The 21798-nt window shown below is 51.7% G+C and overlaps 2 protein-coding genes and 1 long non-coding RNA gene across 5 annotated transcripts in view; 2 read left to right on the forward strand and 1 right to left on the reverse strand.

Annotated features, from left to right (window-relative positions):
- LOC142047630 (uncharacterized) overlaps positions 1-21798 on the forward strand; it is a 196075-nt gene that overhangs the window by 164132 nt on the left and 10145 nt on the right. The gene's annotated exons all lie outside the window — the stretch shown is intronic.
- Positions 426-7515, reverse strand: LOC116821076 (uncharacterized). Of its 3 annotated transcripts, XM_032773971.2 has the most exons (4): positions 7280-7515; positions 6467-6618; positions 6152-6288; positions 426-5438 (listed from the first exon to the last, which is right to left on the reverse strand). In XM_032773971.2, exon 4 carries the CDS (start codon positions 5379-5381, stop codon positions 4455-4457), a length of 927 nt encoding a protein of 308 aa, XP_032629862.1. In that variant the 5' UTR covers positions 5382-5438; positions 6152-6288; positions 6467-6618; positions 7280-7515; the 3' UTR covers positions 426-4454. The 3 variants fall into 3 exon arrangements, with proteins under 3 accessions (XP_032629862.1, XP_032629863.1, XP_074927646.1); XM_032773972.2 differs by lacking the exon at positions 6467-6618; XM_075071545.1 differs by lacking the exon at positions 7280-7515 and having other exon boundaries at positions 6467-6625.
- LOC116821074 (uncharacterized) lies at positions 11675-15741 on the forward strand. The gene is made up of 2 exons (XM_032773967.2): positions 11675-11942; positions 13430-15741. The coding sequence occupies exon 2, from the start codon at positions 13619-13621 to the stop codon at positions 15281-15283; it is 1665 nt and encodes a 554-aa protein (XP_032629858.1). The 5' UTR covers positions 11675-11942; positions 13430-13618; the 3' UTR covers positions 15284-15741.

Consider the following 21798-nt stretch of genomic DNA (forward strand, 5'->3'; position numbering starts at 1 on the left):
TTGGCTGGGGGGTGGGGGGTTAGCTGGAGTGGGCAGATGCGGGCTTGGAAGTAAAGGTGGGGGCAAGGGAGCTGGATTGGGGGGGGCGTCCCCAGAGTGGGGAAGACCAGGTGACAAGCTTGGGGGAGCTTGGCTGGAGGTGGGCCCCTCGACACTCAGATGTGTCTGGAGTGGGGAGGGGTAATTTATGGGGTTCCTGTAGCCAGAGTCAGAGTTCAAGGAGGGCAAGTTGTCAGAGTGGCTTCTTTGCAAAAGGCCATGTGCCTTGGGCTGGGTCGGGAGAAACCGAGTCACGGGAGGAGAAATCAGGCTGGGTTTCCCCCTGGCTCTAAAGCATTTTTGCAGCAGGTCAGTGCTAGTGTTCACTCTCCGCCAAGGAATCCCTGGCGGTGTTTGTTACAGAAAGGGGCAATTGGGAGGGAAAATTCATTTGTCTTATTTTAATTTTATGCTTTGAATGTTGTGAAATAGCAAACTATGTTAGCGAAATCCTATGAGCCAGTTTGAGTCACAAACTCGTCTCTTCGTTCAGTGTGATGATGGGGAAACAGTCGGCGAGATTTTGTTGGCCTCGGTTTTGCATTTTTCTAGTAACAAGGCTTTTTGAATCTATCTACTTAAACGGTGCGGTGGGCTGACTAGTGAACTGATTTCAGCAGAGGATGCGGAAGCCTCTGTCTGGATTCCAGGTGGAAATTTCTACAAGCAAGAGGAGGGAAGATGACGTTTCCTTGCTTTTGACTCAGCCGAGTGTATAGATTTTGGTGAGCAAAGACGGAGATTCAGGTAAACTCCACCTAAGGTTTGGGAACCCTGAGTTTCTTCTCACTGTGTTTCTCTGGGGACTGACCTGGCTAGATTCAGTTTGGTTACTTTATTTACGTTCAGGTAGAACAGTCACGATAAAGTAGCTGGATTATAAAGTGGCCACATTACGTTGTAGAAATTAAGTGATTATTATGTTTCTTTCTCATTACAAGACTTTATAAAGTTGATACTTAAGGATTAAGTTCCTGCCTTTTGTCCTTTGTCTGGATTTGAATGTGGGGGGGCTGACCCTGCACGATCCTTGCTGAAAACCCTCAGTGACTGAATTCTGGGTCCCCAGGTGCTTTTCCATGGGAGGCGTTTTTAGGGACAAGTTGAAGGGCAGAGTAAGCTCCAACCCACTGGTAACCTGTGGCCCGCAGACCCCTGGGGGTCCGCAGACTTTGCCTAAGGTTTCCACAGGGGTCTGCACTTCCATTTGGGATTTTTTAGGGGTCTGCAAATGAAAAAAAGGTTGAAACCGCCACCAACCTAGCCCACCCAAAGGTCACAAAATCTAGTGAGCGATTTGTGCTGACAGCAGCAGAGGGTGCCAGAGACTTTCCTCTTCGGGCTCCGCCACTGGGGTGTGCCATGGGCCTCATTTTAGTGGAAATCCAGGCTTTTCCGGTTCTCCGATTTTCACCAGAATCAACAGGGTCCTGCCCCTCCATGCCCAGAACGTTCCCTGGGATTTGGGAGTGGATCAGAGGCAGTTTTCAAAAGTTATATTGCAGACAGAGAGAGAAAGGTCATCCGGTTGGTCAGGTCTTCCCTCGGCCAGCTCCCTGGCTCTAACCACTAGACCTCTCTCCCCTCCTAGAGCTGGAGATAGAACCCAGGAGTCCTGGTTTCCAGGCCCCACCCAGATAACAGGGAAGGCTGCCCATTAAGGCCAGCCAGCCCTGTTCACTAACCAGACACAGCTGAGAAGGGCACAGGCACTCCCCATAAAATACCACCAGAAAGCGGGGTCTCACTGTTACACCCTCCTGGTTTGTCTCAGGCTGCAGCGTGGGAGTTTGACTGGGCCCAGAGACTTTGCTGGTGGGCGCTGCCCCTAGACTGAGGACGTTATTGTTCCAACTGCTTCTTCTCTGAGCCTTCATTAAAAATGTCACGCTTATTCTATTAATTGGGGGAGCGGGGCTGGTTCCTTCCTTGCTTGGATTGACAGCTCTTACCAAACTGTGGTTCCCAAACCCCACCAGTACTTGGCGATAACTCGCTGGCTCTGCATCAGACCAGCAACATTGCGAAGAATCATCGGCTGCATTTTTAAGCAGTTTGCCGATCTCCTTTGGACTCTGTGAACAGCGGAGAAGCAGGATGAATTTCTGAAGCACGTAAGACTGCTCGCGACTCAGTATTCAGCCTATTGGGATCAGTAGGGAAGATTGTGTTGTTTGATTCATTAACCATTTCCCTTCTTCAAGCCTATAATCTCACCATTAGTATTAACAATTCAGAAAATGAGCAGCGAAAAAATCCACCCACTTTCTGTTATTGGAGCTCTAGGCGTTGTCTTGTCTTTGTCTAAGTTTGTTAATTCTCTATAGAAATCTCTCCATCTCCATGCATGCCTGACTATCTACCCATCCGCCCCCATCCATCCATCCCCACACATACGCATCCAATTTGCCTATTCTGGAATAGCTCCATAGGCAGATGCTTTCTGGAATAAGAGTGCCCTGTTCCAGTTTGAAAAGTGGACAAGTTAAACAGAAACAAGACTTATTCCAGAATAAGTATCTTCAGGCAGAATTACTCTAGAGTAGTTATTCCACTTTACATTTGCATCCTATGTTGGTCTGGAATAATTTTTATGGAGGAAAGAGACAACCTAAGCTATTCTCATGTACCCCGCTATTCCCACTTCCTTCCATTTTTAGGGACCCAGGGACTAGAACCCACATCTGCAGAGCTTGGGAGAGGCTGATAGTCCCACACTGCCACCAGGAGCCCCTGTAACAGCATAGTTAGGGAGCAGTGTGCATAGTAGGCACTGCAGGAAGTACCGCCCACGAGACCCAGAGTGACAGCACCTTGCAGGTCTCTGATTGGCCAAGGGCCCCTACTTAACCCCAGGATTAAGCCCAGGAAGTTTGAGCAGCCACACAGCCTGTGGCCTGCTGGACTGTGCCTCATCTCCTGACCTTTGGTCTGTAGCTCCAGCCTGACTTGACCTAATTCTTCCCCCTGGATTCTAACCTGGTAGCCGGCCTCACCCTGACTTGGCCTTGCAATGCTTCCACCTCTGCCCTGGTGGCTCCTGTCCATGGTGGGGAGACCGCAGCCCAGCTGTGACCACTAGGCCAGACCGACTACACCCCAGTCCCTTACGCCATCCTTGTACGTACTCACGTATCTATGCTCTGCTCGTCTGTGACGCTCTCTTTGTATCTTTATATATCTAACTCTCTCCATCTCTTAAATTGTCCCTTTCTCCTTACGTATCTAATCTCTCACTCTCTTTTCATATCTGTCTATCACAGCGACTCCACACCAGTCTGATCACTGCTATTCTCTTCCTCTCTGTCTATATCAGGCTTTCATTATCTCTCCTTTATTGCACCCTCCATATGATTCATTTATGCTTCTTTGTGTCTTCATATCTACATCTCACATTCTCTTCATATCGATCTATATCCACATCCTTGTAGCGTCAATCCGTCCTTTTCACTTGCGCTCTTTCAGGTTTCACTATTCCGCCCACTATAGGTTTGTTTTGTTTCTTTTAAGTAAAGGTTTTTTTTCTTTTAATTGTACACGCAAAGTAGCTGGAACAGCATGAAAGAGCAAGTGGAACATGCGTGTGGACCTGTGGATTGCACAGAAACTAGGTATGTACCAAAATCAGCACCTGTCGCTTGGTCAATACATAGTTACCATGCTCAGAATGGAAAAGTGTGTGTTGGATTTTTGGTGCACGACTGGACATTGCTTCTACGGCAATGAATTTTGTCGCATTCAGGCGCCAGATGACTAGCCCTTGGGAATAATGTGTATATGCTTTTGTGATATGCATTTGGAGCTGTTACAGCACCTCCTGAAATCAACAGACGTCTTGGCATTTGCTTCACTAGCTCAGGTTTTCCAAACCTTCTATCACTTTTGTGGGTCTCCTCTGGACTCTGTCCAGTTGATACACATCTTTCTTTTAGTGCGGTGCCCAGAACTGGACACAGGACTCCAGCTGAGACCCCGTCAGGCCAGCAGGGCTATGATCTCCTGTGTCTGACATTGGATGCTCCTGTTAATACACCCAGAATATTAGGGGTTTTTTGCACCTACATCACATCGTTGGCTCGTATTCAATGTGTGATCCGCTATAACACCCAGATCCTTTTCTGAAATACTTCCCCCTAACCAGGCATTCCCCGTTTTGTATTTGTGCTGGATTCTGTTTATTCCATTTCTAAGTGTTGAGCCACTAGTCGTCTCATTCCCATGGCTTTCTCAGCTACCATAAGAGCTAGAAACTTACTTTGTACTTTGAAGCTCAGCTCTCTGATAAATGGCAGGAAAACTCCTTCTATTGTGACAGTTGTGATTAAATCACAAGAGCTGGCAACACTGAAATTTGTCTGGTTGGAGACGGAGGACTCAGTGTTTGGTGGACGTAAAGTTCTAAAGTTAAGTGTTTTTTAAGGACATTGCCTAATTTTCTGATAGATGATCATTTGGCAAATGAAGACTGGGATTGTAACAAGAACTATGATCACCTTATTCCTGGCTAGCCAGGCCCCCCATCCTGGCACTTTGACCACGTACTGAATGAGCCCCGTGTGGTCGGGATACACGTTGATTTCATTCTCCCCTTTTCCAGAGAGAAAGACCATCCTCATTCCCACGGTGCTGATCACCAGCCGGGCGTTGTGCTGCAGGCACACCGGCTCCTTGGGGAATCTCTCCAGGGTGAGATCAAAGCATCGTCTCAGCACCTCAGTCATCTTCCCCCCAGCCTCCAGCCGGTTCTGCACCTTCAGCAGGTTCTCAACACTCAGCTGTTCCGGGTGAGAGCGCAGCCGGGATAGATACACATCCATGGTTGGCTCTTTCATGTCGTAGCGGGGTTCCCCATTGAGGTAATATACATAGATCTCATGTTTCCCATCTCCGGATTTAAATTCCAGTGCGGTTCCTCTGCACTGGATCAGCATCTGGGCATTGTCCTGTATGCTTGGGGGTTCTCTCATGAATTCCTGCAGGGTGAGGTCCAGGCAGGTTCTCAGGTCCTCACTCATTTTCCCCTGGGCTTCCAGTCTGCCCTGCGCTCTTAGGAGGTCGATGACACTTAACGATTCTGGTTCTCCAGCTTCATAATTCACTGTCCCATGGGGAAAGAAAAGTACCGCGAGTCCTATTGCTGCGGGCAGCAGTAACAGCACCAATTGCTGATGTGTTTGGCTCAACAGCAGTCTCCAGACCCCCTTGACCACATCCTTCAAACCCCTGGTGAAGGACAGGAATATTGGCCAAATCTGAGTTCGGATGCAGGGCACCAGGATGTTCCAGGTTCCCCACAGGAGGTGAAAGATCAGCCTCACGCAGCTCCTCAGCCCCAAGTTCATTCTGGTTTCCCCTGGTTCCTCACGGCCCAGCTCACGCTCTGTTGCGATTCCTTAGACCTGGAGACGACGCAAGGGACAAGGGTCTCAGTTTGAGGGCAGTGAGGTTGGTGAATGTCACAAAACTTGGACCTGGTGAGTTAAGTGTGATTCGTAATCGTGGGTGCCTGCTAGGTGGAGCTCTTCCATACAGGGAATCCCCACAACATATGGGCACAGCTGTGTGTGGGGGGAGGCCAGGGCTGGGCTGGCAGAGGCTGCGGGTTGGGAGTGAGGGACACCGGCAGAGCTGGGGGGGGCAGGGCTGCGAGAGGGGGCTGCAGGTCGGGAGTGAGGGGCACCGGCGGAGCTTGCGGGGGGCAGGGCTGCGAGAGGGGGCTGCAGGTGGGGAGTGAGGGGCACCGGCGGAGCTTGGTGGGCGCAGGGCTGGGCTAGCAGGGGCTGCAGGTCGGGAGTGAGGGGCACCGGCAGAGCTGGGGGGGGCAGGGCTGGGCTAGCAGGGGCTGTGGGTCGGGTCTGAGGGGCACCAGCACAGCTGTGTGTGGGACTATCCAGGATTCGAGTCCCTGCCTGGCTGACTAAGCACGGGATGATCCTTCCTCACACGTAACCACAACCTTCCGCGCCCCCGCTGCACTCAACTGAAGCCGTCTTGGTAGCGCGTGACACCCGCCACCTTCACCCCAGGGGTTTTCATGGCCACCGCGTGTCCCCAACTGCTGATGTTCCCAGTGCCCAAATCCCCCTTACCACAGCCCGTCTGAGCCTCCCACCTGTAATTCCAGCTCCTGGAGCTGCCTACTGGGTGTGCATGAGGAATGGTCCGTCTCAGCTGGATGCAGGGTCCCAGCAAAGGGGCCGTGTCCCTCCATCCCCGAGTGCTCTTCCGTCCTGGGACTGGTGTTTCCAGCTGGAACATAAGGGAACATGGTTCTGAGAAGGGCCCTGAATTTAGACGCCTCCTCCCCATCCTTCCCAGCTCCCCTGTGCTCTCCCCATCTCATGCCTCCTCCGCGGTGACTGACTCGCCACCGAGTCCAAAGTCCTTTGCTTCTCCCACCCCCTGAGTTACTAAACAGGCCACTCACTTGGACCCTGAGGCCTAAGGGCCTTCAAAGATCTGTCCCGGAGCCTAGTCCAAGGTATGGTTGCCGGTTTTGGTTGGACATATTCCTGGAGGTTTCATCACATGACATCATCTTTCTTTAAGTATCAGAGGGGTAGCCATGTTAGTCTGGATCTGTAAAAAGCAACAGAGTCCTGTGGCACCTTTAAGACTAATATCAATACATCTGTTAGTCTTAAAGGTGCCACAGGACTCTCTGTTGCATCTTTCATTAGAGTCTGTAGGACAATCCGGAGGGTTGCCAATCCTGCGGGCAGCCAGAACGGGACTGGGGCTCAACGGGCGGCCGGAACAGGCCCAGGGTCTTAATTTAGCTCTTCCTACAGCTGGTACAGCCCTTCAACCAGACTGTTACCCCCCGCACAACTCCTCAAACTGAGTGTAAGGTTCACGGAGAAGCGAAGACATTCGCCTGCAGTAGGAACTCCCTGCTCCTGGTCCCGCCCTCGAGCTGAGGCCTGTTCATGGCGACAACGCGGGAAGAGGGGCAGAAACGCGTTGAACGTTCAGAGCTGTCTTGAGGTGATGCTGAACGTGGCTCTGCCCCCAGACCCCCTGAGCGGTGGGACGGGACAGCAAAATGGCTCCTCTCGTCCATAGGCCTTGTGTTCCCAGCTCCCACGGGGCTCAGAGTGCAAGGGGTAATTCAGGCCACAGAACAAGTTAGCCTGTTCTCAAGGGGACACGGAGATCAAGGGACACGGGGACCATGGCAGAGCTGAGCTGGGACAGCCGGGGCAGACACGATGAGGAAAGGAAGAGGAATGTGACCTACCTGCCAGGTTTGGGGAAGCGTCTGGGGGGAATTGTCCCAGCTTCTGTCCCCTGCTTCACAACAACCGACGCTTTCACTTTCTCTCCAAATGTCAAGCTCCCAGACCCTTATTTATAGCTCTGAATAACACAGGCGCTGACTCTGGTTACCGTAATCGGAGCTGGGAGTTCCCCGAGCCAAACGGGCTGGGAGCCCAGCTCAAAGCTACGTGAGGGAGGGAGGTGGGATGTGAGAGGGTGTGTGAGTTGGGTGTTTAACACACCCACACCCACACCCACAGCCAGCCAGCCAAGTACTCAAAAACCACACAGACCAACTTTCCGGCATGCAGCAGACACAGATCAACACACGTCGCTCACTCACAAAACCAACACAAATCAACCCCCCCAGGCACCTACACAAAATTTCAACAGACACAATGAAAACATATACAAAATGCACACAGATGACACATCTACACAATCACACATACAACAGAGACACAGATCAACACACACACACAGATCAACTATGCAACACATACATAACCATCCGCAGATAACAAGATACACACCGCAGAGGCGAACTCAGAACTCACATGGCTCAACACACACTCACACAAACCCACCTCTTAGCTTTCGTTTAAAACACTTCATCTCTGGCCTTCGTGGTGACGATGAAAAATTCAGACTTGTATCACTGAGGCTGTGACATCTGTCTGAATCAGCAGGCAGCCTGCAGTAACATGTCTGAAGGTTGTGAGCTACCCCCATTCACTTCAGGAGGATGTTAACTCTGAAACCTAATGGCGACTATTTATAAGGTTTGATTGTTAACTATTTTGCTGTTGTTCCAAGCAGTCAAGAAAGGGGGATTAGTTTATTATAAAATCTGCACAATCTTTTATGAGAGACTTCAGGGTGGAGCTTGGGTGGTGGACGGAGTTGAAATTGTGGGCAGAGTTCTGTTATCACTGGGGACAATTACAGGGATATCCAGCGGCCAAGTGACTTTCATTAAGCAAAATACTATTTATCCAGGACAAGAGCATTGCAGAGAAAACTGATCCTAAAACAGTGAACAGTTTCTTCGTGTGCCCAGCTTACCAGGGCTCCTGAGCGATCTAGAACATAGAATCATAGAAGATTAGGCTTGGAAGAGACCTCAGATCCTGCCATAAGGCCTAGTTGTGGTAGTCACAGTCTCACGCCCATCAGTTCCCCAGGGAGGTCTTTCTCTCCCTGTCATATTTAGATCGTTTCAAGTCCCCTCTCATCTTAAACTTTTTGAACCAGGTCACACCGACCTGGATTGTTTTTCCCCAAAGGAAAACAATTCAGATCCCTCTGCAGAACCTTGCAGGAAGCCTGCAGCCATGAAGACAGCCAGTAACAAACCCAGCAAGATGCACCGAACCAGCCCTAAGCCAAGGGAAGTGCAGTTTTGCGTCTGGGTAGCCAGAAAGGTGTTGTAGAAGCTGTTTTGTTGCTGGCTAAGTGAATCTAATTACTAGACTAAAACCATCAGTTTTGGGTCGTCTTCTCCACGGCCTGCAGTCGGTTCTGCACTCTCAGCAGGTTCTCCATACGGAGCCGTTCTGCGTGGGAGCGCAGCCAGGCCAGATGAACCTCCACGGTTGGCTCTTTCATGTCGGCGTGGCGCACCCTGTTGCTGTAATACACGTAGATCTCATTTCCCCATCTCCAGATTTAAATTGTTCCTCTGCACTGGATCAATATCTGGGCCTTGTCGTGTATGCCTGAGGGCTCTTCCTTGAGCCCCTGCAGGCTGAGGTCCATGCATGTTCTCAGCTCATTGGTCATTTCCCCCGGGGCTTCCAGTCTGCCCTGAACTCTTAGGAGGTCGGCGACACTCAACAGTTCAGGGACGTCTGCTTTGCTTTTTGCTACCGTGTTGGGAAAGAAAAATCTTGTCCTGCAAAGGCCGAGAAGTTCTGCTGAAGCCCAGGCTCCGTTTGGAGGCAGAACTCCAGGGTGTTTCAGGTTTCCCGGAGCAAGACAAGGCTCAGCCCTAAAAACGTCCAAAGTTCATCCAACTTTTCTCAGGAGAGCCCAGATCCTGGTTCCTAGACCTCGGGGCTCAGCTCAGATTCTCTGACTGTTCGTCTTTCAGCACCTGAAGGGGACACAAGGTAAAGTGGTCTCAGTTCAGGGGTGGTAAGGCTGTCGATATCAGGGGAATATCAGTGTTGATCATAGACTTGGGGGGGACACAAAGGGAGAAAAGGAAGAAATCTCACCTACCTACAAGGGGTCACTGAGATCAGAATCCAGCCCAGATCAGATGCCAGATTGACACCGGGGCCACGAGCTAAGAATCAAGTCCTGAGTTCGTCTTCAAAGATGGATACAAAAGTCGGTCCCGGTTTGTTCCCCAGTCATCAAATACTGACAGAAAATCTCCTCACGGATCCCCCCCTTTTCCTCTCTCGTTAGTGACTGACAGCAAACCCCCTCCATTTCGGAGGGAAGCCACTGCCCTGACTCACAGCTGCAGAAGCTGAGGAGGTTAAATGCTCCAATGACCAACTCTCTCCCTCTATGGCAGGGTCATGGGGGGGATGATAGCCCAGCCCCCTGTGAGATGGCCCAGCCTCAGTTTACCCTGACCCAGCTGAAAAACATCAGCCCCCTTCCCAACTTCCATGGAAATTTCATGCTTCATCCTTCCCTATCACTGGGGCATTTCCAGAGACACCTGAACAGAGGGACCAGAGGACCTTAGCCCCATGACTTTTTTCCTGCCTTAAGAATGAGCGATGTGGGGAGGAGACAGAGAGGAACAAATGAGGCACGGATGTAGGGGAAGGGGCAGAGTGGGGACAGGGCCGGTGGTTCCCCCACTTCTAGGGAGCCTCCAGCACTCCTGCTCCTCACTGCCCGGGGGAAAGGTAGGCTGGGAGATGGGGATGGGGGTCATCACTTCCAATACACGGAGCACAGGACTGAGCCTCGGGTGACTGGGCAGCACAGTATGGGGAGGAGGTGACCAGCCCTCTGTGGAGAAAGAGGTGCTTCAGGACTGTTTAGAAAAGCTGGATGAGCACAAGCCCATGGGGCTGGATGCCTTGCACCCGAGGGTGCTAAAGGAGTTGGCGGATGTGATTGCAGAGCCATTGGCCATTATCTCTGAAAACTCCTGGCGATCGGGGGAGGTCCCGGATGACTGGAAAAAGACTAATGTAGAGCTCGTCTTTAAACTACAGGCCGGTCAGCCTCACCTCAGTCCCTGGGAAAATCATGGAGCAGGTCCTGAAGGAATCAATTCTGAAACACTTCAAGGAAAGGAAAGTGATCAGGAACAGTCAGCCAAGGGGAAGTCATGCCTGAGTAACCTAACTGCCTTCTCTGAGGAGATAACTGGGTCTGTGGATGAGGGGAAAGCAGTGGATGTGTTATTCCTTGACTTTAGCAAAGCTTTTGATATGGTCTTCCACAGTATTCTTGCCAGCTAGTTACAGAAGTATGGGCTGGATGAATGGACTATAAGGTAGATAGAAAGCTGGCTAGATTGTCGGACTCAACGGGTAATGATCAACGGCTCCATGGCTAGCTGGCAGCCAGTGTTGAGTGGAGTGCCCCAAGGGTCAGTCCTGGGGCCGGTTTTGTTCAATATCTTCATTAATGATCTGGAGGATGGCGTGGACTGCACCCTCAGCAAGTTTTCAGATGACACTAAGCTGGGAGGAGTGGTGGATACGCTGGAGGGTAGGGATAGGCTACAGAGAGACCTAGACAAATTAGAGGACTGGGCCAAAAGAAACCTGATGAGGTTCAATAAGGACAAGTGCAGAGTCCTGCACTAGGACGGGAGAATCCCATCACTGTTATCAGACTAGGGACCCGAGTGGCTAGGCAGCAGTCCTGCAGAAAAGGACCCTAGGGTTATGCGGACGAGAAGCTGGATATGAGTTGACAGTGTGTCCTTGTTGCCAAGAAGGCTAACTGCATTTTGGGCTGTATAAGTAGGGGCATTGCCAGCAGATCGAGGGACGTGATCGTTCCCCTCTATTCAACTCTGGTGAGGCTTCATCTGGAGTAGTGTGTGCAGTTTTGGGCCCCACACTACAAGAAGGATGTGGAGAAATTGGAAAGAGTCCAGCGAAGGGCAACAAAAATGATTAGGGGGCTGGTGCACATGACTTTTGGGGCAAGGCTGAGGGAACTGGGCTTGTTTAGTCTGCAGAAGAGAAGAATGAGGGGGGATTTGATAGCTGCTTTCAACTACCTGAAAGAGGGTTCCAGAGAGGATGGATCTAGACTGGTACCAGATGACTGTTTTGTCTTTGTGAGCAGAGATGGAGCCTCCCCATCCCCCATTTCCTGCCGCTGGTGCTGCCAACTCTAAAGCAGATCCTTCCTCCTAGGCAGGAAACATCTTTTCTGATCAGCCCACATAGCCCTGAGTTCACAATTCTCTGCCTCTAGAAGACACCCCATCCCCTCGGAAGCCATTTTCACAGCCCCAGCCGGAACAACCCCTTTGCCACCCTACCGCGGGCGATGGGATGAGTGTGGGGGGTGCTAGGGTTGCCAGCTGGCCAGTTGTCGTGCCGCCTTGCCAGCTAAAAGATTTAACGTACCAGGATTTTGTCTTTTCACATTAGAGCACTCTGCAGTTCTCGCCTCTGGAGTCCAGACTGTAGTGCCGGGCTAGCAGTAAGGTAAGAAAAGTGACAACATAACATAAGTTTCAGAGCAGGAGCCGCGTTAGTCTGTATCAGCAAAAAGAACAGGATCCTTCTGGCACCTTAGAGACTAACACATTTATCTGAGCATGAGCTTTGGTGGGCTCCAGCCCCCTTCACTGGATGCAGAAGTGCAAGCTGGAGTTTGGCAGGTCAATAAATATACACTTGCAGAGATGGGTGTGTAGCATTACTGTGCAGAGGACCAGTGCTAACGAGGTCAATACAATCAGGCGGGATGTGGCCCATTACTAACTATTGGTGAGAAGTTGTGAATACGAAAAGGGAGAAAATCTTTTGTAGTGAGCCAGCCAGTCCCAGTCTCCATTCAGGCCGGGTGTGATGCAATCAAACTTGCAAATGGATTCCAGCTCAGCAGTTTCACACCAAGGTCTGGTTTTGAAGTTTGTTTTTTAGGTACGGCAACTTTCAAGTTTATCACTGAGTGTCCAGGGAGATTAAAATGCTCTCACAATTTGTCTTATATATGTGTCCTCGATGGGTTTCTAAAACAGGCTAGTAGTCGCTCACTATAGCGGCACTGGGACCCATTTTGCTGCTAGGGGAGTGGTGTGTGTGTGTGTCCTGAAGAAATTAAAGGAAAACGATCAGAGAAGGGAAGTGATGCTTGGCAGCAAGACAGCAGTGGTTTCTGGGTTATCAATTTTTTTATCTGCGTTATCCATTTTCTTCATTATCCATATTTGCATTTCTTTTCAGAGCTCCTCCGCTTCTAGTTTCATCTCCAGTATTTCAACCAGAATGCCCCTTCTTCTAAGGATCTAGCTCCCAGTTCAATTTTAGATCTAGGTACCCCTTTGTAAAATGGCTCCCCCCACAAATGAAAGGGTTCTGTTCAGGGGCGGCTCTAGGTATTTTGCTGCCCCGAGCACGGTAGGCAGGCAGCCTGCGGGAGGTTCGCTGAAGTCGCGGGACCAGTGGACTCTCCGCAGGCATGTCACCGAAGGCAGCCTGCCTGCCACCCTCGCAGTGACCGGCAGAGCGCCCCCCGAGGCTTGCCGCCCCAGGCACGCGCTTGGCGTGCTGGTGCCTGGAGCCGCCTCTGGTTCTGTTGTGGATGATCTCCAGACAGATGGACCTTTTACCATAGTTAATTCATTGCCATTGGTCCTACACAAAGGTCTGATGTTACCGGGGGCCATGTTTGAGAACAGAATATGGTCCCTCTTCTTTCAATTTTAGTTTTGATCTTAGGGCTCCAAGGTTTTCAATAATATATTTGAAATGCTACTCAATTTAGAATGTCCATCGACCATTTGTGTAAATCGGCCGTAGCTCCGCCGGAGTAAATGGGGCCAGATCCCAGCTGGGGTCACTGTGCGTCGCTCTGACAGTGGAGCGATGCTGAGTTGCTCCTGTTGGGGATCTGGCTGTATCGATTCGAGTAGCTCTTTGTCCCTCCCCATCGAGCCCCAGCTGAGATGTTCTCATTCATCTTCCAGGTCGCAGGAGGAGCAGGCGCTGGGCGAAGCAGGAATTTCCCAGGCATGCGGCTAGTGCTTTTCACCTCACCTTAGATCGTCACCAGAGAACCAGCGTTAGGGGCACCGGGTGAAGCACGGCCGGCAGCTCAGCGTCATTGCAGCTGGAAAACCCGAGTCCCTCTGTAACGTGTCCCGTGAGCTGAGGCAATGCACCGCCAGGACCCGAGGGGGTCTGGAAACGCCAGGTGTGAGATCACAATGTCTCATGGCAACGGGCAACCCCACTACCATGTCGCTGAGCCCACAGGGGATGTGTACCTGGCCAGGTTACTCTCCTGTCCCCAACCGCTGAGCGTGGAGACCCTGCAGGATGTGTGGGATGCGCTGGAGACTCAGGGAGTGCTGGACGAGGAGCTGGGAGCCTGCTTTGAGCGGGCCCTGGCGGAGTTCCCCCGGGAGCCCCCGTGTGTGCAGAACAACGCAGAGATGGTGATCCAGAGCGACGAGATGGAGCTGACGTTCCTCTCTGGGAAGGGCAAATGTAAGATCAGGATCTCTGACAACGGCACCTGCTATGAGGTGAAAGAGCCAACGGCCCGGGTGTACCTGGCCAGGTTAAAGTCCCGTCCCCAGAAGCTGAGCACCAAGTCTCTGCAGGGTGTGCGGGATGCACTGGAGAAGTGGGCGTTGCTGGACGAGGAGCTGGGAGCTTGCTTTGAGCGGGCCCTGGCTGAGTTCCCCCGGGAGCCCCCGTGTGTGCAGAACAACGCAGAGATGGTGATCCAGAGCGACGAGATGGAGCTGACGTTCCTCTCTGGGAAGGGCAAATGTAAGATCAGGATCTCTGACAACGGCACCTGCTATGAGGTGAAAGAGCCAACGGCCCGGGTGTACCTGGCCAGGTTAAAGTCCCGTCCCCAGAAGCTGAGCACCAAGTCTCTGCAGGGTGTGCGGGATGCACTGGAGAAGTGGGCGTTGCTGGACGAGGAGCTGGGAGCTTGCTTTGAGCGGGCCCTGGCAGAGTTCCCCCGGGAGCCCCGCTGTGTGAAGCGCAACGCCCGGATGGTGATCAGGCATGAGACCATCGAGCTGGTGTTTGTGTCAGGCCAGGGGGAGTGTGAGATCACTGTGTCCGAAGGTGACAGGGAGCCCGGCTACAAGGTGAAGGAGCCCACGGTGACGGTGTATCAGGAGAGGTTACGCTCCCGCCCACAAAGGCTGAGCGTGGGGAACCTGGAGAGAATTCGCCACAGGCTGGAGTCCTGGGAGGTGATGACCAAGGAGCTGAGATGCTGCTTCGATCTGGTGCTGAGGGAATTCCCCAAAGAGCCGGAGTGCGTCCGGGAGAACCCCGGGATGTGCGTCGTCTGGGATGAGACGAAGCTGCGGCTGGTCTCTGAAGATGGGGACTGCGAGGTCTCCGTGACCTGCTGTGACGGGAAACCCAGCTACGAGGTGAAGGTGAAGAGCTGGGTGATGTATCGGGAGAGGATGCGTCTCTCTGAACAGCCACTGAGCACTGAGAACCTGCAGAGCATGCGGGGAGAGGTGCGGGGTCTGTCAGGGGTTCCCGAGAAGGTCAAGGAGGCCTTGAACGTGGCTGTTAGGGATTTCTCCGCTGAGCCGGGCTGCCTGCAGGAGAATGCCCGGCTGGTCATTGAGTGCGACAGGGGCGAGATGGTCTTTGTCTCCGGGAAAGGGGAGAATAAAGTGGACGTGTGCATCATCGATGGGAAGGTCAGTTACAGCGTCGCAGCCACCAAGTGGGTGGCTTTCCTTAGGGTGTTCCTGAAACTACTCCCCAAGATGCCCGATTGCTTGCTGAAGCTCATGCCCGGCTTAGCCCAATTCCTACTAATGCTGTTGGGTTGACTGGCCCAGACCCCACTCACATCCCTGAGCTGGGGACAGAGCCCAGGCACAGACACGCGACCCCTGGATCTGCCCCAGCCCCACCTCCACTCCACCCCTTCCCCCAAAGCCACACTCCCACCCTAGTCTCACCTCTTCCCACCCTGTTCTGCCCCTGCCCCCAGCACACCACATCCTCTCTCCTCTCCCCCCAACCTCCTGCATGTCACCAAACAGCTGTTTGCTGTGGGTGGGAGTGGGGTGGAGGGAGGAGGAGATGCCGATAGGGGGGCTGCCGGTGGGTGCTCAGCACCCACCATTTTCCTCCCATGGGTGCTCCAGACCCAGACTATCCACAGAGTTGGTGCCTATGAACCCAGGAGTCCAGGCTCCCAGTCCACCCTGCTGTAACCACCAGTCCCCCCTCCCCTCCTAGAGCCAGGGAGAGAACCCAGGAGTCCTGGCTCCCACCCCCAACTCCGCTCTAACCACTAGATCCCACTTCCCTCCCAGAGCCGGGGACAGAACCCAGGAGTCCTGGCTCCCACCCCCACTCTAACCACCAGCCCCCCATCCCCTCTCAGAGCCAGGCAAAGAACCCAGGAGTCCTGGCTCCCAGCCCCCGTGTGACCAGGATAGGAGGATACAGAGGGGATGTTATGCCCACCTCTATTTCACTCCCCTTCTGCCTGCCCCCTCAAAAAAATTTTTTTTTTTAATAAACTTTAGTTTAGTTAATAAGAATTGGCTGTAAACGTGTATTTGGGTGAGATCTGAAATATTCATTGACCTGGTGGGTGATGTGTCCGATCTCTTGAGACTGGTAGACCTTCATATATGATGAACAAGATTTTCAGTAATCCTCACCATATTTGCCTTGGCTGTCTGGGTGGGAGCCTGTGATGGGGTGCACTTGCCCCACACTGGAGAGGAAGGGGTTAAGCCTGCACTCTTGGCAGTGGAAGCCACGCCCCCTCGCCCCGCTCCACTGCAGTATAAAAGGGAGCAGCTCAGCTCAGTCTGGGCTGACCGCCGAGGGGGAAGGACGCACTGCGCCAGCTCCAGCCTGGGAGCAGCCAGAACCCCAGACTGTGGGAGCAGGAGACGCCAGGACCCGGACAGGTACCTGCGGACGCCCCAGGGAGATTGCAGTGTCTGGGAGCAGCGCCGCCCAAGGGGTCTGGAGGCTCCAAGGATGCCTAGTCTTCAACTGCAGGAGTCACGGTAGGAAGTAGCTCAAGAAGGGACTAGCCAGTGTCCCTGCAACTTTGGTGTGTTTTGGGGGGATTCCCTCCCCACTGGGTGGCAAACCCATTTGCCACTACAAGGCCATGGGATGGGACCCAGTGGAACAGGGAGGGCCCAGGTCCCCCTACCCCAGCTGCCCTTTTTGGGGGGCAGCCCACCCAACCCCCTCCTATGGACTCCGGCCATTGGTCCGCGCTTCACTACAGCCAAGGGGAGTCCTACTGACTCCGGTCATGGGGCCGCGTGGCCCTGAGGCTGAAGGCAGCCATATTGCCTAAACCACAGGGCTACCACACCCTTGCGCCATCCCACAGTGATGGGGTGTACTTGCCCCGTGAGAAAGCCCCAGGCTGGGGTGCTTTAAGGGAGCTGTGGTTTTGGCGTCTCTGTAACCAGGAAGGTATTGTAGATGCTGTTTTCTTGCTGGCGAAGTGAATCTATTTATTAGACTAAAACCATCAGTTTAGGGGGGTCTCTGCCCCGTTCTTTGATGTTTGTCCTGACTGAGCGTTCTCAGCGTCCCCCACCCCACCCCCAGGCACCAACAGTCTCAGAGTTAAAATGGCATTAATAGGCTAACCTACAGGACTGGGGCACCCCAGTATTATGTGGGTGAGGAAGTTAGATCTGGGCACGGAAGGCTGAGCATTAGCACAAACATTCACGATGCTGCTCCAGCCCTGCCGCAGGGCAAACCGCCGTGTCGAGGGGAGATTTTCCCATTGTGTGAGCTTAGCTTGGAAGAGCCCTTCCACCACTTGACCTTGCAGCTCTACTGTTCTCTGCCATCAACCTTGGGCATGGAGGAACCTGGCCCGTCGGACTCTCTGCGCACGCCAGAGACAGGGCTGGGCCTTCATCACTTACCACCAGGGCCTCCAGGGAGGGTGTGAGAATGCAGGTCCAAGAGCTTATGCAAGGAATGGTGCCACGTATCCCCAAAGCTGTCCTATTCCTATCTTCGTAGGGGGCTTGGCGCTTTTCCGGCTTTATTCCTTGGTTTAACACAGCTCTCTCAGGCTGCACTTTGCTCTCACTGTGCGTGTCCTTGTCATCCACCCCGAGGGTCCCTACACGATACTGAACTCATGGGTTTTAGCTCTGGGTCGTCTGCTTCTGGGACAAGAACCTTCTTATCTTCTGGGCACCTGGCCAGCGATACAAATACTGTTGACTGTCAAAAAGGAGGCGGCAACAGGTTGTATCCTGAGAGCCGATTGCACAGCGACACTAGATTGCACAGACCAGACTGGACGACTGCCGCTTTAACCCTGCTCGGAACGGCCTGCTCTTTGAGCCAACGAAAACGGGAGGATTCATGAAGGGGATTAACTGATGCCACTAAAATCCACACCAAATATTTTCACTCCCGGTTGAAAACCCTACTTTTGTCCATCTTTATGAACCGATACGCGTTTTCTACGTGTGTGTAAACTGCCCCGTGCCTTCTGTTTGGTGTTGCTTGGGGGCGACTCATGAGAGGGGCACAAGGGGTCAAGTGACCCCAGCAGCCAGCCCGAGTGGGGAGAGGAAGGGGCAAGGTCAGAGCCGAAAGGGAAGAGGCGGGGCCAGAGCCTCTTGTCTTCCAGCCACGCTGCCCACCCAGGCTCAGCTTCTGGGGACAGGAGCCAACTCTGAGCATGCCAGGAAGGGTTGGGAGAGGAGTCATGGGGGGCACATGGGGAAGTCACGTGCCCCCCCTTTAGCTGGCGTTCCCCTTTGTGTCCCTCCCATGAGTCACCCCCAACTACAATATGAAATCAAAGAAATGTTTGTAAAAAATACTGACCCGATTTAGAGGAACTAGAAGGTTCTGTTCGGTTTTTCTTTTTGAACTGTCGCCTTTTATTTTATTTCCAGTGAATTGTGTAATGTGGTCTGACACCACTGGGGGTTCAGCTCTGGGGCCTGTAGTTTAAAGCTCAAGCAAGTGAAAGTCACGGCCGCTACTTGCTGCAGATGTGGAGTCTCTAGGAACACACAGAGTCCAAGGGCAGTGACCACACAGACATTCACAAGCACAACGTCCAGTTTGTTGTACAACTTTTATGAAAGTTACAGTTAAAGTTATGATTATCGAAGCCCGTAGAAATCCTAGACAGACCTGTGCACACGTTACACCTATAATCATCCTCACATTCTTAGCGATATTCTTCGGGGCTGATGGCTGCCAGTGGAGGGATGGTTCCTGCTGGAGTTTTCCCATAGGGAACTCAACTTTCCCGATCCGGGCACCCTCTTTTATAATGTGATTTTGACCATACTTCATACCCTGCAGTTAGAACACTTGTTAGAACAATGCGACTACCGGGTAGCTTGTAGTCAAAATGAATCCTACAATTCATTTTTCGCAATAAGAACATAAGAATGGCCCGACTGGGTCAGACCAAAGGTCCATCTAGCCCAGCATCCTGTCTTCCAACGGTGGCCAGAGCCAGGTGCCCCAGAGGGAATGAACAGAACAGGGAATCATCAAGTGACCCATCCCCTGGCAAACAGAGGCTAGGGCCACCATCCCTGCCCATCTGGGCATGTACCCATTGGTACATCTTTTCCCAGTAATTTTATGGCATCAGGTTATTGTTCAGTCACTTACTTATGTCAGCATTTCTTAGCTCTAAGACTAAGGCCCGGTATGGCTAAGCTACAATTTTACAGCCTGCAGGCCTTGCGTTTCAACCCTTCTTACCTAGATACTTAATACATAATTATCCCTTCTGACAATTGATCAATCTTCTACTTCCAGAATCCTACAACTTAACCCTATTTAGCAAACAATGCTAAGGAAATATGGAAAGGTAGAAGCATCCAGCTCTGGAGTATTCAAAGGAGCGAATTCTTGTTAGTTGTGCAGGTTGATGCAGACACCCGATGAATGGCAAAGGATGAAACTGAAACTGAAAAATCCTCCCTTGAGAGAATCACATCTGAAAAAGAGCTCTGCAAGGTTCTCTTTCACCCTGATCCCAGTAAAATAAACTAACTCACCCACCTCGTCTCGCTGAATCAGGCGTATTTCTGGTACGCAACCGCCATCTCCTGGCCATTGTCTGGAGCACCAGAGAAACCAGAGAGCACCTAAGTGACAAGCGTTGGATAGAAAGCAGAAGGCACCACTGTCCATCGGGGTATAACAACCCTGAAGTCTTTGAGGAGAACCTCAGAAGCTGCTGAGCTCAGAGTTGCGACCAGATCCCTGTGGCGCTTTGGACCAGCTTCTTCCATCCAGCCCAGGGTTACCAGGAATATGAAGCCATGAGACTTCCTTTCAGAGGTTGCATTTCTCCTTGTTTTAGATCAACTATTTGAAAGCTGCCTTGCCAGAGCTTCGCTTGCTCCACAGTGAGATCCCACAGGATTTCCACAGCTTCGTAGCGTTTCCGGCTGGTAGATCATCTACTCTGACCTCCTGCATAATACAGGCCGCTAAATTTTACCTCCCGACACCCCTGTATTGAGCTCAAGAACTTGTGGTTGACAAATGTGTATCCTTCAGAAAGGCAACCGATCCGGATTAGAAGACATCAGTTCCCTTGATGTTAAATATTTGTGCCTTGTTTCTCCTTGGCATTTGTCTGGCTTTAACCTCTCAGCCATTTGGTTCTTAATCGGCCTCTCTTCACGAGATTAAAGGAGCTTTTTGTACCAGGTATTTTCTCCGCATGAAGGTTACCTGTACGTTAATCAAGTTGCCTCTTGATTTTTCCTTTTGTGCTCAATTAAACGGCGTGAGCTCCTCCGGTCTCTCATGGCAAGGCATTTTCTCCACCCCTTCTGTAAGCTGGCGGTGGGTTATAGAGATAAGATAGAGGTAGCTATCAGGCTGTTATGTAATGTCACATAAGGCCTGAATCACGATCAACTTAGCATAACCGAGGCCTGAGGAACCGAACACACCAGGTGTTCCAGGAAACCGAGGGTACGTGATGGGAGAAGGCGAAGAGAGGAACGAATCTCTTTGGGATTTCAGGGAAAGTTGCCAGGCTGTTGAGCGTAATGGAAACCTACGTGTGCTAACCACAGCTGCACCATGGCAGCTAATTAACCCAAATGCTAATGAGCAGGAGGTAGATGGTCAATTAACATATGGAAGTTAGGCACCGCATCTTAGTGTGGAAGTATGACTAAGGCAAAAAGTGGGAAACCAGCACTGACTACTTATAAGGTAGGGTGGGCGAAAGCCCGTCTAAAAGTTACGAGCCAGATCCAGTGTGGGTGGCTTTGAGAAGGTCTCAGATGGAGTCAAAGCTGTTAAGGGATTCACACAGCCCTATGACCAAGGGGCTGGGTTTGGCCAGCTTGTGGGGAGACAGTGGTGTTGGAACAGGTTCAGAGGACAGATTTGGTTACTGGTGTGTCAAAGCAGAACAGTTTTATGGCTGAACGCTTGAGGATGCAGGGGAGAGCGAGCGAACTCTCACCCTCAGACCCTCTGGATTTGTGTGGTGTCTCTGTAAGACAGAGTCCAGCCTTGGAATAGGTAGCAGCTGAGAATCTAAAAGCTAGTGTCTGTGTTGACGCAAATTACCTGACTGGCTGGGGGAAGAAAGACTTGCCACAAATACTCCTGCTCTTTTTGCTAATAGCTGTTAGCACAGAGAGCCCCCACCCCCCATCAGCCAGTGAATTCTGTTAAGCAAGAGGCATCGGGGTTCGATCCTTCAGGAAAGAGAGAATTTAATTTTGCAAAGGGAAGCACAGGGTAACCCTAAAATGCCCAAAACCCAATGGCATTGGGCCAAAGGTGCGGCATGACAAACGTGATTGTAGATGGACACTCGCGATACATTTCTTGTTATTGCTAATGACGGTTTTTGTAACTAATGTGTTGCTATGACCAAAACCTGTGAAAATGGCCTAATCTTCTGGCAAATCCCCTCAATGTGCTAAGGGTGGTACGTAAGGGCACACTTGCTGTTACAAAGCCTTGTAATGCTGATGTTTCACAGTTAGTGCCTGTAACGAGTCTTGGGACTTTTCCCAGGGGAAAAGACATTCCAGACCTCATGTGCTGTATGGAAAAGGGAAACTGAGGCACCTGACCATATTGCTTTCATGGCTAACTGCCAAGATTCCTGTACAATTGTCATAAGTAGATAGGTAAGGTAAGGGTTAAGTTTCTTTTACCTGGAAAGGGTAACCAAACACCTGACCAGAGGACCAATCAGAGAACTGGATTGTTTAAAAGTCAGGGGCGGGAATTTGTATACTCGGGCGTCTTTGTGTTTTTCTCGGCTATGGGTAAACAAGTTTCCCTCTAAATCTCTCTTATCTAAATATTCTACTAA

The sequence above is a fragment of the Chelonoidis abingdonii genome, chromosome 12, assembly GCF_003597395.2.
Source record: "Chelonoidis abingdonii isolate Lonesome George chromosome 12, CheloAbing_2.0, whole genome shotgun sequence".
Classification (NCBI taxonomy): Eukaryota; Metazoa; Chordata; order Testudines; family Testudinidae; genus Chelonoidis; species Chelonoidis abingdonii.

Bases quoted from the DNA above. Each gene is read 5' to 3' on its own strand.
- LOC116821076 (XM_032773972.2), bottom strand. From the start codon at position 5,381: ATGAACTTGGGGCTGAGGAGCTGCGTGAGGCTGATCTTTCACCTCCTG.
- LOC116821074 (XM_032773967.2), top strand. From the start codon at position 13,619: ATGCACCGCCAGGACCCGAGGGGGTCTGGAAACGCCAGGTGTGAGATC.